Here is a 19617-nt window from a genome sequence, read left to right as displayed (position 1 = left end):
ATAGGGACTCAGTGGTATTCCAGAAAGAGGTGCTGTACTTGCTTCATTTTTCATGCTTACTCCATACAGAGAGGAATTGAATTACATTTTCTTCCTATTTCCATCTGATTCTAGATCTCTTCCTCCTTCAACAACCTGGATCCCTTTGGCACAGGACAGAGCCTTCCTCCTCTGCAGGTGCCAGAGCAAGTAACTCAGACCACCTTGATTCCACCATTAAAAAAACCACCCAAGTGGATTCGCAGGCCTGTGGGGGTTTCATTTGCAGTAAGTGAATGGAGCATCCTTAGCTGAAAATGCAATAGATGTGTTGTCTTGTGACACAATCCTTTGCTTTGACTGGAGGAACCTGTTGTTATTTGTCTTAATGCCTGTTTAAGGTGCATTGTAGTGTCCCATGAAGTGAAGTTTGTTTACTCTCAATATTCAGATATATTTTCAACAAGACAGTCCTGTAGCAGAGAATGGGAGATTATAAGTAGAAGTCAATATAATCTAAGAAAAATTTGTAAAAGCTGTCCTTGCAGGCTGGCATGCATTCCCATTCTCCTCTGTCTCTTTCCTATCCAGGCATTTAATTTTCCTCACATCTGTCCTCCTAAATTGGATGGCTGAATTAGTCTTTTAGCCTGTTGCTTGACTTGTTCTTTGTCTGTGTAGTGCCTGTTCTTCACCTGATAGTTTTTATCATGGCAGTCTGCCTCTCCATGTAACAAAAGAACTAACAGTTCTGTTCAAGGGTACTTTTTCCTCTGTGCCTCTCTGGCACTTGCAATTGGCTAGGCTGATCGGATATGCACAAGTGTCAAGTTTATCAGTGTTCAGTTCAGCTGAAGGGCTAGTAATGAGAGCTCCCTCAGTGCTCATACCATCCATGCACACTAAATTCTTGGGTTCCTTGTGATTGCTGCTGGAGCTTGGGTCTGTCTTGCTAAATGAAGAACTGAGTAGCTTTCACCTTTGTTTATAAGAATACTTACTGTGTCTTCCTCTGTCATTCTCAGTTTGGAGGAAAACTGATTACCTTTGGTCTAACCAAAGCTCCTGGACAGCAAATGCAGCAGACTTATCCACACCAGGTATTCATCAGTCAAGTCACTACTGAAACTGAATTTTTACTCCGATCCAAAGAACTGCAGATGGCCTTGCAGTCAGGGAACCTCCTTGATTACTGCCAGGGCAAGATCCAGACAGCCAAGTTGCCATTTGATGAGAACCTCTGGAACTTCTTGAAGGTAGGAAGGCTGTGGTGAAATACAGAGGTCAGTTCTTCTGTGGTCCTGGGGTGGAATATGGTCCTCTCTAGCCCTTTATATTCCTGTTCTTTAAAATATAAAATGGAATTGAATGAATATACTTCTTATTTTTCTACAGAAAGTTGAGGTCTTGGAGGTTATCTTGGTTTTCATTAGGAATGGTCTTTTCAGTGGACTTGTTTGGGCTTCCTGAAACAGGATCTTTTCAACTCAACACATTGCCAAGCTCTATCTGCCTGCAGCCTGTGGAGCTGTACATTGTTATTTTTCAAGGTGAAGTCCAAATGGACAATGAGATACCCCAGAACAAAGGAGAGAGCTGTGGTGGCATGAGGACTGACTAGCGTTTGTGGACAATTTGGTAGCATGAGAGTTTGGTAATAGGAAGAGGTCATCCTTCTGAAGAGGCAGGGCTTAGTCTTGGCAGTGGTTTACAGACACTTGTAGCAGACTGTGTGAAGGGCAAAATATTGAGATATTTGCCACAGTATTATATTTGTGTGAGGAATCTTGAACAGGATGGCCAGCTGTTAATCTAGGTGATGAAAGTGGTCTCCATTGCAACAATGTCTTCAGTTGCATTAAATGAGACACATCAAACTGTCATTTTGAGTCACTTTTTATAATCCATCTGGTGTGTGGTCCTGAGAGACCACTCCAGCACATAAAGGATATATTACAATTGATTGTCTTAAACTACAAACTAGGGTTCTGTACAAAAGTGTCCTGCAGCACCATTCCTGCTTCTGCAGGAACAGTTTCTGAAATTGACTGCTTACAAGTATTTTACACATGTAAGTTTGATCATTTGTGTAGAAGAAGCAGCACGGGAGTTAACTGAGACGGACAGATTCTCATTGCAGAATGTAAATCATGCATTAAAGCATATAAATAGTGCCTGTCAATTAGGCTATGTGCAGCCTGTGGGAATTTTTGGGAGTGTCTGATATCCTCAGCCAGGGAGCTTCTGTAACAGTTAACTAATTCTTGTGAATTAGCTAGCAATTCCACCAGCTAGCAGTTCAGGCAACCACCTTGTTTCAGTTTCATCCAGATTCAAATCAGTCAGTTTTCTTTGTGAAGAGATTAACTTGGCAATTCCTAGATTATCCAGAAAATTAATGACCAAGTACACTAGGTATGTATACAGTTGTGATCTTGATACACAGTTATACCTCAGTTGTAACTGTGGCAAACTTGAGTTTTGCCCTTTTATCATGATTATAACTTAAATTCCATACATCTTTACACAATAGTTATTAGGTGGACTTTTCATAGTTCAATTCTTTATCTATAAACTGAGCTCTGAACTTTGCTGCTGCCAGAAGCAGCTATTATCAGTGTGTAGATGTCTATGATATTACATATTTTTTGTCTTTTTAATATCCATTGGGACTCAGGTGAATTTGGAGCAAGAGTCCAGGACTAAACTTCTCAAGCTTCTGGGCTACAGTAAAGAGGATCTGCAAAAAAAGGTAAGGGGTATTTCCAATAAATAGAAACCTTTACAGGACTAAAGCTGCTGCAGGAGGGTTGTGGGGTCCTACTGGAACTGAGCAAGTGATCTCACAACACACAAATGACCAAAGTGTGTGAAATTTCAGCTGGGAGTCACATGAAGTATACCCCACTAAAAAGCAAATGCAGCACTTGTAAGGGTGCGGCCAAAGGGATCTTGAGCCCAGTTATCTTGGTTTCAGTTGTTGGTGCACTGGGGATGGTTCAACAACTGTGCAGTTGTGAGAGCTTCTTTTAGCATTCAGCTCTCTGCGTCTCAGGGGATTCTTCAAACAGGAAGAAGGTGACAGGTGGAGACAGTCTGGCATAGCACTGATGGATAATGCTCTGAAAAGGATAAATAGTCACTGATAGACAGCCAGCCAGGAATAGGGTGAGGTGGAAGTATTCAAACAGGTGAAAGAGTTGGGGGAATTGTGTCTGGGGCTTGCCAGTCTCTTGGTAGTTTTGCTGTCCAGGTGCTTACTTTGCTTTACTCTGTGTGTGTCTGTTACTTTTCTAGATTGCCTCATGTTTGAGTAATGGGATCCCAGATAAACAGCCCCTTCCTGAGGCAGGTGATACAAATGCTGCACCAGATCAGGTATGTCCTGTACATCTTGCCAGCTTGGGAGAGCAGAGGAGGGCAGAATGAACTGGAAGGCCTAATTCCAACCACAGCTTGTTGGGCTCAATGCTGGCATTGCAGAGGGCAGTTCACAGGCCTATCAAACCCTCACAGGGTCAGACTAAATGATAATAACTTTCCCTTCTGGCTTTAAAACTAACCAGTGAGCAATGAAGGACTCCTGGCTATTATTCCTGCAAGAAGGTTTGCTTCACCTGTGTTGATTTCTTCAGTGGTAGAATTAGCCTCACCCCAGCTTAACTTGAGGCTACTGTTCTGGATTTCCTCTGTGAAGCTTCTGCTGTGGTATTTCTTTCTTTTTCACCTCTATCCTCTGAAATGTATTTTCGCATAATTTTGAGATGTCCATCTTCAGATGCCTTCCAAGGCCTGGTTCACTGTAAACTTTTCTCCTCTGAGGTATCTAAAACTTATATCCTCTGATTAGTAATCACCTTCACAAGCCTCAAACACTGGCTGAGATATTCTAGGAGTAGCAATTGTGTCCTGCATTTCAGTAAAGCACCACACATGGCTGTGATCCAACCTGTTATTTACAGATTTTACTTGTTGTTCTTATCTCTGTTCCATCCAAAATAGTTCAGCTTGCTCAAGGGCTGACACTTGAGTTGATGAATGCTGCCCAGCAGTGCTGTTGGCATTGCATGTCTTGCACCATCAATCTCCTAAGCTTTGCCAATTGCAGCACTGCTCTTGCTGCTTCCCTTGTGAAACTGTGCAGATTGATTGCACAGTGACAGGAGTTTCCAAATTGAAATTAGATTTATATGAGCATGCACAACCAAATGGAGAGCAGCCCCATCCCACCCTGTAATCCACTAAACTGTTTTCAGTAGAATATGTGTGTGCAGTGAATTAAATAAGCTCTTGCACTTTTTGCACAGCTTTTGATGAATTCCAGCGATGATGTAGCTGCTGTTTCTTCCTCTTCAGCCTTTTTTGATAACCTCATCCCACAGAATATGAGCACATTGGAGATTCCTGTCACAGAAGGTATGTTACATAAAGAGTGTTTCTGCCCTCTTAGGAAAAGGGGAGAGGAGGGAAAACCAGAAAATTCAGATAGACCAGGAAGAATCTAGTTCACACCAGCAGATGGATACTTTTAAAACATATGACCCATTCAAGTGTTACGCAGCATATCACATTGAACATAGAAATACTTCTTCCAGATGAGAGACCCATTAAAAATTTAGAAGATTCTTCTAGATGATGGAAGACCTAGAGTCAATTCAGTGGGTTTTTTTGAGTTTCCAAATTTTCTTTTAGGTGGGCTTTTAGCTGTTACTGCTTTTTACTGCCTGCTCTTTAAGACAAGCACCATCAATGCATCTGAGTGATGACTCCTTGGGTTGACTCTGCTTCTCACCTCTGTAGATACAGATGGGCTCATCAGCCAAGCCCTTTTGTTGGGGAATTTTGAGGGTGCAGTGGAGCTGTGCATGCGAGCAGAACGCTTTGCTGATGCCATCATCTTAGCCATAGCTGGTGGAGATAACCTCCTGAAGGAAACCCAGAAGCGCTACTTTGCCAAGCGGAAAACAAATCTCTCCGTGGTGAGTGATGGTTTTGTGTACACACTGAGCAGGGGAAGGTGTGCACTGGCTTGCCAAATGTTTCTCTGAATATATGTGGAAATGCTTTCTCTTCAATGAAGGAAGTAGAATGTCAGCAGAATCTCTTCATCTCCTATTGCATTTATGCTAATATCTTGGTAGTTTTATGGTAATTTTACATAGTATGTCTGTGTTCTCTATTCCTTTTTTTTTGGTAATGGTTTCTGTCTCAGCCTCTCATGCTTGTAACCTGTGGTGCATACTGCCCCTTAACAGCTCAACTAGGAAGTTCCTAGCTTATTAATTTACAAATGGGGAAGTGTAACAGAGGTTTGGATATCTTAACACTGTGCTTCCAGTCATTGATACCAGCTGCTCTGAAACAAGATATGTGTTAGATCTTTAATCTTGTCTAGTGTGGCTGTTTCCATATTCTTTAAAGTGCTTTGTTGGGCTTTTTTACTTTTCTTAGAGGCATCAGGTTCCAATTACTGTTAAGGTAGGGATGCTGAGATTGTTGGACCTTAATATACAGTGAGTGTAGTAGTCTCTGCATGGTGGAAAGCGTGTTTCAAAGTGAGCTGTTACTTAGACTGTCAGCTTATCTTTTTCTTCAGTGAGTGACAGGCCTTCTGCTTCCCTTACAGCTGCTTTCCTCCATTGTGCAGCAGAAGTGGCAAGATATTGTTTGCACTTGTGATCTACAGAGCTGGAAGGAGGCACTGGCCATCTTGTTAACATACTCAAAGCACGAAGACTACACTCAGCTCTGTGGTATGCAGTGCACTATGTTTTGATACAATTTCCCTTGCAGAGGGTACCTCTGGACTGCTTACAGAAAGAAGTGGATAGAGTTAAGAAAAGGAAGCACTTCTTACTCATTACAGCTACCTGGAACTTAAATAAGTGTGGTGTGTTGAGTTAGGAGAGTGATAGGTGCACACTGTAGCTGAGAATCATGGTGTAAAGTTGTGTATGTGGGTATTTCCTGTGACCTCTAGAAGTAGCATGGAAAAAAAACCAGGATAGCTGCTATCCTTTGGCTGAGACATGAAGAGGGTGATTTTTATTCCATAGAGAAGGGTATTTAATTTACAATAAAAGGTCCAGTGGAGCTTCATTCCACCTAAAACAGGTTTCAGCACCCTACTATTGCCTGGAAATTCCCACACCTCTTTTGGAAATTAAAAAAAAAAGTGTTGGATTTTTTCACTGAATTAATCTGTCGTTTCTTTCTTTTATGTGTTTGGGCAGACATAAAAATTGGCAGATGTGCAAAAGTAGGTTTTTTTCAGGTTGTCTTTGGGTTTCCTTCCCATTTCTCTGTTATCCAACAGTTATGCATTGGAGCTAGTGAAGGGTCTAGATCCCAAGTCTTATGAGGAGCAGCTGAGAGAACTGGGGTTGTTTAGCATGGAGAAAAGGAGGATTGGAGTGACCTTACTGCTCTCTACAACCACCCAAAAGGAGGTTGTACTTCTCCAAAATAGCAATGATAGGAGAGGAAGAAACAGCCTCAAGTTGCACCAGGGGAAGTTTAAACTGGGCATTAGGAAAACCACCTATACTCAACAGGTTCTCAAGCATTGGGACAGGCTGCCCAGGGAACTGGTGGAGTCACCATCCCTGGAGTTATTTATAAAACAAGTATATGTGGCACTTAAAATCTTGGTTTAGTGGGACTTGGCAATGCTAGGTTTATAGTTAGACTCAATCTTCATGTTCTTTCCTGATCTAAATGATTCTATGATTCTAATTAGGTGCAGATTCAAAGCACTGGGGTTAATGAGCTCTTCCAAAGGGGCGTGTGTTAAATGTTGGCTGCATCTCTTCTCTCTAGACATGCTGGGTGCCCGCCTGGAGTCAGAGGGAGATGCAGCCCTGTCCAATGATGCCTGCCTCTGCTATATCTCATCAGGCAATGTGGAGAGGCTGGTGGAATGCTGGGTAAAAAACCATGAGACTTCATCACCACTTGCCCTACAGGTACTAGGAAGCTTCTATTGTTACAGGCGATCAACTTGGAAGAGGAAGGCTTAAAACCATACCAAGAGAAATTCACTATTTTTTTTCCCTTACTATTAAAGTAGCAATGTCAGGATTTGCTTCCTGGTTCCTCTTTTTCTCCATGTGCATCTGAGGAAATGGTCATCAGTGATAGTATTTGGTGCAGAGGGGAGTAACTTCTGTCCACATTGGCCCTGATGTCAACTGAAAGTGGGAAGAGCTATCTGGTATTGTCTCAGCATGAGATAGACCAGTAAAACCAGTCAGATTCTGAGTAGTCTGATTTCTTCCTTCCCCCTGTATTATTCAGGATCTTATAGAGAAGGTGATGGTGCTGAGCAGGTCCATTGAGATGCTCCGAGGCACTGCAGGACCAGCACCAGGCCCTGTCTTGGCAGAACGAATCACCCAGTATGCCAATCTCCTGGCATCACAAGGATGCTTGGCAGCTGCAATGAATTACTTACCCAGCAGCTCTAAAGAGGTGAGTGAGCAGCAAGCTGTTGTGGGAAAGAGAAGTATGGGGGGGAGATTGTATGAGAGAAAGCTGGGGTTTTGTCATGCATCAGGACCTAAAGTTTCACCTTAGTTATGCTAACTTGAGAATAGAGGGTGAGAGGGGAAGGTATTCCAGGATATGGGTTTTGTCTTCATTTGCATTTTCTTTGTAGTGCCTTTGATTCAAGGAAAAGGAAAGAGTTATAGAACTGTAAAATGGTTGATGGAGAACAACATTGGGAAGCAGCTTGCCAGGGAAGCTGCCTCTCTTCTTGAAACTAGCTTGTAGAGGATGGGAATGAGGAGGTCACCTGGCAGTTTGAAATAAATCTATCTAGTGCCTAAATGTGGGTAGGGATTGGGGAGGGAATACTATAAAGACTGGGGGAAGGATTAGGGAGACTTCATCTGCCTGATAGTATGGCAGGTGATGTCCCAGATTGTCATTTACCATTTGTTGTGATTTTTTTCCTGGTGGCTGTTGGGAACATGGTTAGTTTTGCAGTTTGATTCATAGTGCTATAGGTCAGGGTCTGCTTTAAATGCCTCCCCAGCATTTTCCATCTGGGGCTCTCAAAGTGCTTCTTCTAAAGCATAGTTTGTTTCAGCTCCTGATTGAACAGCTCCGAGACCGGCTCTTTCATGCTCAAGGAGAGAGTGTGGGTGATCAGCAGCCACCCCCTTTTCCCTACGCTCGTGTCAATGTAGGGGTCATCAAACCCACAGCAGCCAAGAGTGGTTCCATCCTTGAAGGAGCAGCCCATAAAGTAGGTCCCAGACATCCAGAAAAGGTAGGCCCTAAACACAGGTGTTCATGGCTTGGGAAGAGGGAGGAAGGCTACTGGGTTGTGGAAGGCATAAGAAGTAATATGAGATGACATAAACTTCAGACACTGAGGAACTCCTCATTGATGTCCTTCACTGGAGCAAACACGAACTCTGTGGCAATCCAAAAGTCAGTGGCCTGCCGTCTTTTCACAAAGCCCTGTCCTACATGTAGATCCTGGAGGAGAATGTTACAAGTGTAGTGATCCACTGAGATCTCAAATCTTAGGGTGAAAGGGGCTGGGGTCAATTTGCTATGCTCATTTTACCGTGATATCTTAGTAGAATTAGTGTAGTACGGCTTCACAGCTTCATCTCAGTTCTTGCACAAGAAGACTGTTTAAAAAGTTTTGCTTCCAATCTCTATTATTCCATTATTGTTCCTTCATTATTTCCTCCTGGTTGTGCTTCCAGGAAGTCATTATATGGGAACTTGCTCCTGAGGACTAATCCTTTTGAGAGCTGGAGAATACTCTGAAAGAGTGTGGTGCTCATCATATTGAGCAAGTTACGTGGTGGGAAAGGCCTTTGATTGAGTGCATCCAGGGCACCAAAAACAGCAGCAGCTTCTGTTGCCTGAGAAGTTACAGAGATAGAAATTGCATCTGCTAGTATTGTGTATGCATATGACTCTGTTGGCCATTTGCAAGTTCTTTGTTTTTTGATTGCAGCCCAACTATCCATCATCATTTGCCCCTTCAGCACCATCTCAGCCTTCAGTGCCTTCCCTCTTCACACCTCAGCCAGTGCCAGCAATGCCTGTGACACCTCACCACGTTGCCCCTTCCCAGGCCAGCACAGGTCCACAAACAAGTGTCTATTCCAGAGACACATACCCATACCCACAGTACAACTTGGGCTTGAATCCAGCAACTGTCTCAGGGCCAGGTAAGCATTGTCTGATAGTTGTGTCTATTTCTAGGTTTTCTGAGACTAAAGCCTTCAATGTGGGTGGCCACTCTAGTTTTTTACTCACAGGCCTATTGTACTGAGGAAGAACAAGTCAGCTGTCTAAGAGGCTTCTCAGTGCTTCTGACAGATTTAGTTGTAGTAACTGTTGCTGCATGTGTGCTGATAGGGGTGGAAAAGCCACAGCTGGCTTGGTGGCAGTTTCACTGATGTAGCCAGGGCTAGGGGGGCAGGAATATTAAAGGATATGGCTTGAAGAAGGGAAGGCTTATTACCAAGAAGGATAGTGTCATGAGAAGTTGGCACATGAAACAAGTGATGCTGATACACTCCCTTTGTTGTCTGTAGCTGTGTCACAGTCTCAGCCATTTGGACCGGTGGGAGTCAGACCTGTTGGTCCTGCTCCTTTCTCCAGTCAGCCCTCTCTGCCAGGACAGTTGATGCCCATGACACCTCCTGGTGTTCCACCACCCAGACCTGCCCTCTTCACTCCAGCCTCAGCCCCATCATCTCAGCTTCCTGCAGCCTGTCCTCTCCCTGTGGCAAGCCAGTCTCCTCTAGACTTCTCTTCAGCACCTTTCAACTGCCCCATGAACATGGGTTATCCTCAGGGAGGTCCCGGAGCTCCATCTACTAAACCACTGCCAGCAGCCATTCCTCCTCCTCCCACAGGTAAGTACTGCTTGTGTGACTTGTGTGCCCAGGACAAGCCCAGGTGGGGTTTGCAGTGTGTAATGGACATGGATCTTCTGAGGTCTGGTCTGTCTCCATAAAGAGTGGATGTGGTGTTGAGGCAGACCTTAAAGGCAGAGAGTGCTGAGTCTTGCTGTGGTGGTGGAACACAACAATGCTGACAGTTTCTTTCAGCCTGCTCAGTTGTTCTGTCTCCCAGGTTGTGGTTGCAAGGTGATGTCTCTTCAGGTCCTCAGTGCACCCTGAATAGTCATCTACTCCAAAGGCATCTGCTGTGATGGAAAGGGTCATGGTTCCCATGGAATGCCTGATGGAAGGTTTGCTCATCTCACCCTTGCTCATGCAACTTACATGAGAAGCGTATTTGAAATGGTGGGAGAGCTTCCCTGTCCATGAGATACTCCTTATTTAGCCTCAGGACTAAATTCCTCTGTCTGCTGTGCTCTAGGGCTACCATTTTCTTCCTGTTGTCATAAAGTACTTGTCTGGGAATCACTTCCGGATTCCTCTCTGCAGTGTTTTAGACCCCTCTGGGTCTATAGTTTGAATCCAGTCTATTGTGTGAAGTCCTTGCTAGCATGATGAATAGAAAGAGTGTTGTTGGACCTAGTTCCCCATTCATGGGCATTCCTTCTATTTCCCAGAATATCTGGTGTTTATTAATTCTCTGTTTGCTGTCTCAAGGGACAGGCTTAACCAGGCTGTGGAGATCCCTAACAACAAGGCTGACAATCCATAGATTTTTGAGCAGATGCTTCTCCAAGCCCCATGTATGCTGAGAGTGAAGGATCTGAGGCTATGATGTTTGCCTTCACCTGAAATTCTTTGCTGACCTGTGTTTATCCAAGGATAGCAAATCCCACTGTGTGAAGTCTGTGGGGACTACACACCAAAGGCTCTAAGCTACAGCTGGACAGATTCCTTCCTGAAAAGCTTTTTGGCATAGTACTCCAGTGAAATTACTCACTGAATTAAAGCTGTTGGTGATTATGCCTTTTCCACCCTGCCTTGATTTTCAGGTTTCTTCCCTTGGCTAGATCCCCACACGGATCATGCAGGTAGTACCCAGAGAAACCTCCAGACCTGTGGGGCAGGCAATGTTGCTGCTTCCAGTGAAATGCATGTTTTGATGTGTGTGCATGTGTGCATGCTCACTGCTGTTTGTTGTTCCCTTGCATGCCTGGGGAGCTGTCCAGGTGGGGTAGGGAACATACCTGTCCTGAGGACTAGTAAGTGACAGCTGGGGATATTGGAAGTGAAATAAAAGTTCTATGCTATCACTCATGAGGTTGGATACAGAAAATAATGTCTCCTGCTTCTTCCTTCTCTATTTCCCTCCAGTTCTGGAGGTATTAGACCTTTTTCAGTTTCTGTCTTTTCAAGCAGTTGCTGGGCCAGCAGGATAGGGAAGCAGACAGTTTTCCTGTCTTGGTTCTCTAGGTGAGGAACAGGCCAGTGGTTGTAATTCATCTTTCCCTGTTACTCTCCCAGCCTTGTGCATGGTTTTGCTTGTGCTTTCCTCCTGTGGTTTGGATGAGGTGGAGTCCCAGTAGAAGCAGTGGTGGAGTAGAGCTTCCCAAGCAGAATTTGGGGGCTCTCTTCCAAGGGGAACTGGAAATCCCTATTGGCTTTAGTTAAAGAGTGAGGTTTGGCTTTGAATCTTACTTTGACTGTGGGGGAAAATTTGGACCCAAGGGGTTTTCTGACTGATACTTTGTACTGATTTCTCTCCTTGGTATTTATTGGTGTTGGAAGGTAGTCATATTCTAATCTACACTGTCAGTGGGGTAAGGCTCAATGTCTTTGTGGGCTGTCACTGTTCTGATTGCTGCTCTTTGGCAGGACCATCTATCTACCAGGCACAAATATCACAGCTTCATTTAGGAAATCCAAGTACTTGCAGGCACTTAGATCCCCAAGCAGTCTGACTGCATGGAGTGGGACTCCAGAGAAGGAGGTGTCCCTTCAGCAGAGAAACAAAATACCTCCGTTTCTCCGTGTTAAGGGAAGATGATTTCAAGCACTTCTTTAGGCTGAAGATGCCCTTCAGGAATTCACTACTGAGAAATTCCCTTCTCCGTGGTAGCATTTGCCCCTGGTTTTAATGGCAGCGTATGGCATGCTTGGTTCAGCAGTGCAAACTGGCTTCCTTGAGAGTGCTTTCTTGCCTGCTATTATTGTTCTGGTTTTGATTTGTATTTCTCTTAATCTGAAAAGGGACTGTAAAATCACTCAATCTGACTGGCCAAAATTGTTTGCTCTGGACATTCCTGAACATAGTATCTACAGCTCATGAACATTATTACTAACACAATGAACAGACACCTCCACCTGCAGAAATCCCAAGTTCCTGAGAGTGTCAGGGACAGGGAGAAAGACAGCAACATGTTGGCTCATCTCCTTGCTGGCCAGGATAATCCCTGATTCCAGCCTCTGATGGTCTTGTTTTTTCTAGGACAGGCATTGCTGGAGACTGCTGACATGGGGCACTCCTTTCAGGGATGGTGAGAAATTCTATTTCACAAGTAGCGTAGGGAAGATAGTATTTCACCCCAGCAAAATGCACCAGGGTCTGTTGTCTCTCATGTCTGATGATTAAATGCCTGGCTTAAAGGGTATAATTTAAATAGCTGTTTCCAGTGAGGATACAGAGTGCCACTGGGTTGGAATAGTGCCAAGGACTGCTGGGCCACAGACTCTGTGGGGGCCAGCAGAGTTCTAGGGCACAGAATCCCCAAGCTAGAAATAGGTGCCAACTTAATTAAACTTCTGATCCAAACTCATCAGAGAGCAAGTCTTGAAATCATGGGAAAAAGGAGGGCAAAAAGAGGCTGCCAGGATTTTAATAATAAAGGTAATTAAAGTAATGAAGCACCTTTTGCATCTTTCCCCTGCGATTTTTAAAGCTCAGTTCAGGATCAGTAGCTCATTAAGTGTGGCTCTGAGCTCCAGCAATTCTGATATTGCCCCCTTAGAATTCCTCTGTTTTCTCACAGATTATTCCTGTCTCATGGGCTTGAGGTTATTAATACTGGGGTTTTGTCTAAAGATGCAGGTACCTTTACAGGACAGCAGCAGACAAGGTAGTTGCAATTTGACCTTTGCAGAACAAAGAGTGGATGCAAGTCTTTTGATGTCATGTTGTCTGATGGATTTTAAATTACCTGGAGTGAGGTTAGAGTACCGCAGAAGCATCTGCTGAGACACCCTTCTGCTCCCAAAGCATTTACTGGTTAAGTCTATTCCCTTCTATTTGGCAGTCAGCAAATTTTGCTAAGCTTTGGTTCTGAACGTGATTTTGGAAGGGAACCCACCCCTAAATCATTCTGCCTTTATCAGAACAGCCTGTATTGCTTTGAACTGCCACCATGAGCATTCCTGTGAGTACTGGTGAGAAGCCCTCTCACCTGTAGCATGGCTCTTGCTGTGCTACCACAGTGCCATATTCTCTGGGGAACCCCAAGAACTTCCTGAAATGTGAGGCGCACACTTAGCAGGTCCCCACCAAGGTTCAGGCCTGACTCTGAGGCTGACTTCTGCAGCTTATACAGAATCCAGAAAGCTTCAGGTAGTTAGAAAAAAAGTTTCCTGTGTGGGAGTGGGTATGTGCCAGTTCAGTCTGATCAGACATCACCTCATTAAGGCTATGCACACACTAGGATCCTAAGAATGAAATTAAGAATGGGAAGGGGAAGCAAGAGCATCTCATGGGCCTGTGAGCTGGGTTTGAAATTCCTCAGCTGAAAAAGTCTAAAAGTGCAATGACAAGGGAATTGGAGCCAAAGGGCCATCTCCTGAAGGAAGTTCTAAATTGTGCATGAATTGTTGCTGCAGCCAGCTTCTCACAGTCTGAGGTTTGTGTCTTGTCCTCTGTCCTGGCAGCTCAGGAATCTTGGAGTGATCCCTCTACTGGAAGAGGAGGCCTTCAAAAGAAAAAGGTAAGTTTTCAGCTACAGTATGTGTTGGTTGTCTTTTAGCCAGGGAGTTCCATGTGACAGATACATTCCTATAAATGCTTGCTGTCAAACTCCACAGGTCTCTATCCCTGTTGCTCTGTCTAGGTCTGCACTGCCTTCATGGCTAGGAATAGAGTCCAAGCAATCTTGACTCTTTGCCATCCAAAGTCACATGCTGTTCTGCAGGGTGGCTGTTTTGTAATATGGTTATCAGCTCTAGTGTTGCATCCTCTGTCAGTACTTCCCAGGCTGCCTACAATAATTTGTTGTTAAAAATACAGATTTAATCTTATGCCCTTGCCTACACAATTTTTTTGATAGCGGCTGAGGAGGTCACATTCTCTTCACACCTGACAGCTAGGGGCAGCATTTTCCCTCACAACAGTGATTCTCCTCAGATGCTGATACCAAATGATAAGGCACTTGTGCTGAGAAGCTGGAACAGGTGTAGCTGTGAGCTGCCTGCTGTGCTGGTCCTGCAGCTCTCTGCCTTGTCGTGATTGCACTGGAGGGCCTGTGAGCTGAGCTCTTCTGCAACAAATGCTCTCAGTACCCTGTTTCTATCACTGGTGCTTGCTGGCAGGTGTGATGAGAAGCATCTTTGGCATCCTTCCCACCCCCCACCCCTCTTCTTTAGCTTGGAACAGACTTCTCGCCCTTTTTTTCTGGCAGCATAGCTGGGAACCTGCTTCAGGCTGTGCTCACTACAACAGGATTAGCCTCTTGTTAAAGCCATCTCCTTTTGATCTAGCCCTGTTGGAGAGAATCTGTCATGACTCTCTGGCTTAGCAGGGGCATGATGAAGTGTTTGCAAGAGGAATCTCCCCCCATGTCGTGGGATTTTCCCCAATACTTGCTCAGTTGGACACTTTACTGCTGCTAATCTCTACATTCAGGACTCGTGCCGTTGCAGAGACCAAGCGGCTTTCTGAGGACCAGTGCTCTCAGGAGTAACGGATCTGTTTGATTGAGCAATTCCAGAAGGGTTTTCTTGCTGTCGCTTTGACTGTTCATCTAGGATGGAAGAGGAAGGGCCCTATTCTCTGAGTCAGGGGCTGAAAGAACAGGGATATGTTCTTTCATCATCTTGAGAACTGGAGACTCTTCAAGTTAGAAAGGATGTTGAATTTTTCTGTGGAGAAGCAACCAGCCCTTCTTCCTTCGACTTGGTTTTCTTGATTTTTTTTTTTCTTTCTTTGCTGACAGTTGCCTGAGAAATTTACTCCTCTGGCCCCCATCACAGCTCCAGTAATGGGCGTGCCTGCTGAAACCCAAGGGATCCATCCTCAGCTATCCAGGTTGCAAGAATCTGGCCAGTCACCCCCAGGAGCACCCAAGGAAGGCAGCCTACAGGTACCAGGGAAAGTGGGGCATTCCCCAGCCACCAGCATCCTGTCAAGTAGAAAAACAGCTCAGCTTTTGAGGTTCTTACTACTTGGCAGCTGCAGAGGGCTTATGCTGCTCCCTAGCCCCTACAAGGCATCTCTGCTGAGCATTAGAGGAATTGCCAGGTTGGAAAAATGACACCTGGGTATGGGTGGGAGAGAGCGAGGGAGACCAGGCAGGCTGTCAGCCTGCTGGGAGTTGAGAATCCAGAGAGGCTGGGAACTGTATCACAGTCTGAAGATAACCTAACTCTGTGCTTCCAGATATTCTCTAGGTTTGTGAAGGGGTGGAATTCTTTCTGTTCTCTTGTTTGAAGAGGGGAATCTACCTGCTCCAGCCTTTCATGCTCCTGTTGCATTCATTCAGCTGCATTTTTTTTCTGTCAGTATCACCAGCTACCTAGGGAAAGCATTGAGAGGAAGGAGCTGCCCCCTGAGCACCAGGCTTTGAAGGCTACATTTGAAGGGCTGGTACAACGCTGCTCAGCTGTTGCCACTGATCCAGTAAGTCCTCCCTTCTCTGATATTGGATTTTTCCCCTTATAGATGTTTGACTGGTGCTTCCTTCTTTTGTTTGGGTAAAGAAAGGAAAAGTCTTGTCCCTATAACCAAGTTAATGTCCATTTGCCTCCTTCCTTTAGGCTGCAGGCTTGTTCATCTTTGGGAACTGAGATGCATTCTCTAACTTTTATCCCCTGCTTCTCATTGCCTTTTTGGAGCAATGATTCTTTCCTCCTGGCTCTTTCTTTTAAGGAAAGTAGAAGAATTTACCCAGCTAATTCACTGGTTTGATCTGCAGACAGTTCCTGCAGAGCTGGTATTACCAGCTATCTTTAGACTTAAAGAAAAAAGGCTGAGATATCCCAGGTGGAAGAGAAAGCCAATCAATCTTTCTGTCCAAGTAAATGTAATTTCTCCACCCTGGTTCCTGAAATGCTATTGGTACCTGTCACATTGGGTCAATGTGTCAGGCCAGACTATCTGAAAGCAGAAAAGCAGTGTTTGCACATTGTGTTAGGTTGCTAAGTCTTCCCAGGGCTTGGGGCCACTAAGAAGCCTTCCAGAATACTATCTGGTTGATAGGTGTTATGATGAACACTGAGCCCAGACTGCTATGCCAGAGTCAGGCAATTAGAGCAGCATCTTCAGTGTGTTTGCTCTGTGCTTTCTGTGAGTGCAGCATAGCAATTTCTGCAGCATAATCTAAAGGTTCCCTCTATGGACAGAAAGGCCTGTTGGTTTGGGCTTAAGCACTTAGCTCAGGTGGTGGTTGCATAGCTGGCTCTGTACAGCAGTGCAAGGCACCTGAACTCCTGTGGCTTTCAGGCCTGTTCCAGCAGTGCCCGGAGCCAGGCATTTGTGTTAGTGGAATAAGTTACCTGTGAGTGGATTATTCAAGATGGGCTTAATGAGGTCAGTCTCATCAGAGCTTCAGTACTCACTTCACACACTTTCCTTGGTGGTTATCTAGAGTGGGAAAGATATTCCCTCTTTTCCCTAAGAAGACCAGGAAGAAGCTCTTTCTTGGGCCAGTCAGGGTGAGGCTGTCTGAACACCCCATGGGTTAACTAGTGGATGTTTCTCACACTTAGGAAGTCATCAGTCTATCTTGTGGTCTGCAAGTACTGGCAGAAGGGAGGAGTGCCTCGGCTGGGAGATGGGAAAAGGGACAATCCATCTTTCTGTGTTGGGGAGAGAATGTGTATACATGTACATGTATGTATATGTGCAGAATAAGAGCATGGTTGGCTTGTATCACAGACCCTGGCTGTCAGAGGCTGAGATGCAGCTGAATGGTAAGGTGCTGTGGAAAGGCAGAGGAAGGGAGGGACTGAGTGAGAGCACTTTGGCTCTGGAGAGGTGCCTTTGAAGCTCTGGCAGACAAGCAATACCTGTTTTGCTTCAGAAAACGCGACGGAAGCTGGAGGACGCGCTGCAGCGGCTGGAGTGTTTGTACGAGAAGCTGCGTGAGCAGGCCGTAAGTAGATGCCAACATTCCTTGTGGTCCTGCTGGGTCCCTGAGCACACCTTGGCACTGGGCTGTGGGTCTTGATGTCTGTACCTGTGTAACTGGCACATATTCTCTTGGAAGACATGGGAAGTGCCAAACCTTGTAATGACCATTAATCCAGCCTGCCTTGTATCTTCTATCTTAACTTTGGCCCAGACATCGTGTAAGGAGAAGTTGAGGAAGTATCTGAAAGGTGCTTTTACCCTTCGAGAAGTATACTGGCACATAGATCCTGGATGGGAAGGGGCAATTGGGAGTGGTTAAGTGTGAACATAGTGTAACTAGCTTAGAAAACTCTGAAGTTGCTGATGCCAGTTGCTGATGCCAGCTGGCAGTTGTAGTCTGGGAAAGCAGGGGGAGAAGCAGCTGTCCTTCCTGCCAGTGCTTGACTGTATAGGTGCTGTTTGGTGAAAATGAAGTGGAGAAGAGTAATGAAGGGTGTGGAGGGAGAGAGACCTGTGTTATATCACAGAACATGCTGACTCATTTCTTCTCCCTCTCCACAGCTCTCTCCAAACATCCTCATGGGTCTCCACGAAATTGCCCGATGCATTGAGGCTAAGAACTACCCACAGGGTCTCCTGGTTCACACCCAAGTTGTGAGCAGCAGCAGTTTCAGTGAGGTGTCTGGTTTCATGCCCATCCTGAAAGTCCTCATGACCATAGCAGGCAAGCTGAATGTGTAAAGTGTGGAGCAGCTGGACCAGTGCACACCAGGAGCTGGTGGACTGCCTCACCTGTTGATGTGCTGCAGACTCTCCTTCTGACTCTGGAGAAATAGGTCTGTGCCAGTGCCTGGAACTGTGCTAAGCCTGCACGCCTGGCCCCATCCACTTTCCAGACAGCCCACTGGTGCCTGCAGCTCCTGGAGACTGTTTTTTCTGTCTTCTTTCTTACTAGTCTGAGGCCACTTTTCAGCCCTGGGATCTCAATTTCAGGCTGTCCAGGTTGCACAGAGGTCCTTCTTCTTCCCTATATCCCCAGCACAAAGGGGAAAATCTTTCCCTTCTAGGCTGGCATTGCTTTCTATTTTTCAGGAAACAAACAGGGCTGGTACCTGCAGCACCACCACAGAAGAGCCTCAAGCTCTATTCCCCGCTGCAGAGTAAACTTCCTGAGTGGTAGCTGGGCTGCCTTGGGAACCTAGGCTGGTGTGTCCTCACTCTGCTGGGCTGCAGCAAGAATCTCTCCCGGCTCCTTCTTTCTCTTCATTCTCATCCTTGACTCGCCCTTTCACCCCTCTGCACCCATATCCTGCTACAGCTAAGGGACTAACTACTAGTCTACTCTGGGACAGCTTTGGTTCTCTTCTTCACCCAGCTCTCTTGTTTTTAGAAGTCAAGTCTCCTGTTTACCCTCCATCCACCTTCCTTTATATCTTTTTCCCCCATCATCTGCAGGCTCAAGCCCACAGTGTTTCAGATCCAGGGCTAATTTTCCTTTCCAGTTCCTGTGACTCTCCCATTCAGGAACATTGGCAGGTTGTGCTCTGTGCACTTCTCCCCAGAGCCAGTCACATCCTGTCTTGGGGCTAAAACCTGCCCTTTCTGGCTCCTGGCCATTTTCACTTCTTTTACTTTAGCACAGCTGGACTTTTCACCTACTGGTATTATCTAAAAGCCACCTACTTCAGGTTTTTCAGATGGCCTAGGGGCTTTAAGAGCAGAAGGGATTGTTTAAGTCCCATAAAGATCTCCCTTGAGCTACCCTGACCAGCCCAGACTTGAGCAGGGAGAGACAGCTCCTTGCTACAGGTATGGTGCATTCATACTATCTACAGATAGATGCAAAGGTGGTTCTCAAAGGCCCATTGGCACTATGGTGGTAGGAATATGCTGCAGGAGGTGATCTTGTCAGGACTTGAAGATACAGATTGTGCTGAGACTTGTCATCACTGTGGCAATTCCTCTGGAAGTAGATGAATGAAGCATATCTGTCCTGAGGAAGAAATCTGGGAAGGTAGATGGGATTTTAGGGCACATCTTTGTGTGTGTTTATTTCCCTCTCTTCCTCCCTCCCTGCCTGCTCTCTCAACATCCTTGTTATTAACCAGGCAGCACAATCATTGATCCATAGCTGAGAGCAAGGCTTATTCCCAAGATTTGGATGTAGCCAGTCCCTATTTGCTCTGCTTGCTGCTTGAGTGATAATGCTATCGTGGGCCTGTGGTTCAGTGACATACACAAATCAACCTAGTCTACCATGAGACTTAGGAGGGAGGAGAATCAGAGAAGGGAGGAAGAGGACCTGTCTCATTCACTCCTTTCCAGGTCAAAGTGCCTCCTTGTTGCTGCTGTGTTGTTTCTATTGCTGCGGTTTGATGCACTGAGAAATTACAGAACAGTGAAATAAAAGCTGTGTTTTGTGATGCTTTT

The 19617-nt window shown here is 45.4% G+C and overlaps 1 protein-coding gene across 2 annotated transcripts in view; it reads left to right on the top strand.

Annotated features, from left to right (window-relative positions):
* SEC31B (SEC31 homolog B, COPII component) overlaps positions 1-19617 on the top strand; it is a 34000-nt gene extending 14383 nt beyond the window's left edge. Inside the window, exons 10-27 of one of the 2 annotated variants that reach the window (XM_077183131.1) lie at positions 115-267; positions 1005-1235; positions 2657-2731; positions 3277-3357; positions 4287-4395; positions 4780-4958; positions 5606-5732; positions 6799-6944; positions 7276-7449; positions 8072-8254; positions 8960-9176; positions 9546-9869; positions 10910-10948; positions 13773-13828; positions 15053-15199; positions 15619-15735; positions 17138-17209; positions 17749-19617. In XM_077183131.1, the coding sequence (XP_077039246.1) occupies positions 115-267; positions 1005-1235; positions 2657-2731; positions 3277-3357; positions 4287-4395; positions 4780-4958; positions 5606-5732; positions 6799-6944; positions 7276-7449; positions 8072-8254; positions 8960-9176; positions 9546-9869; positions 10910-10948; positions 13773-13828; positions 15053-15199; positions 15619-15735; positions 17138-17209; positions 17749-17928 (2610 nt within the window). In that variant the 3' untranslated portion in view covers positions 17929-19617. The remainder of the gene's footprint in view (positions 1-114; positions 268-1004; positions 1236-2656; positions 2732-3276; positions 3358-4286; positions 4396-4779; positions 4959-5605; positions 5733-6798; positions 6945-7275; positions 7450-8071; positions 8255-8959; positions 9177-9545; positions 9870-10909; positions 10949-13772; positions 13829-15052; positions 15200-15618; positions 15736-17137; positions 17210-17748) is intronic. The other variant, XM_054637321.2, reaches the window with a different exon arrangement.

Source organism: Agelaius phoeniceus, chromosome 9 (assembly GCF_051311805.1).
Source record: "Agelaius phoeniceus isolate bAgePho1 chromosome 9, bAgePho1.hap1, whole genome shotgun sequence".
Taxonomy (NCBI): Eukaryota; Metazoa; Chordata; class Aves; order Passeriformes; family Icteridae; genus Agelaius; species Agelaius phoeniceus.
Note: the sequence above shows the minus strand (reverse complement) of the source record. Positions and strands in the feature narration are given on the sequence as shown.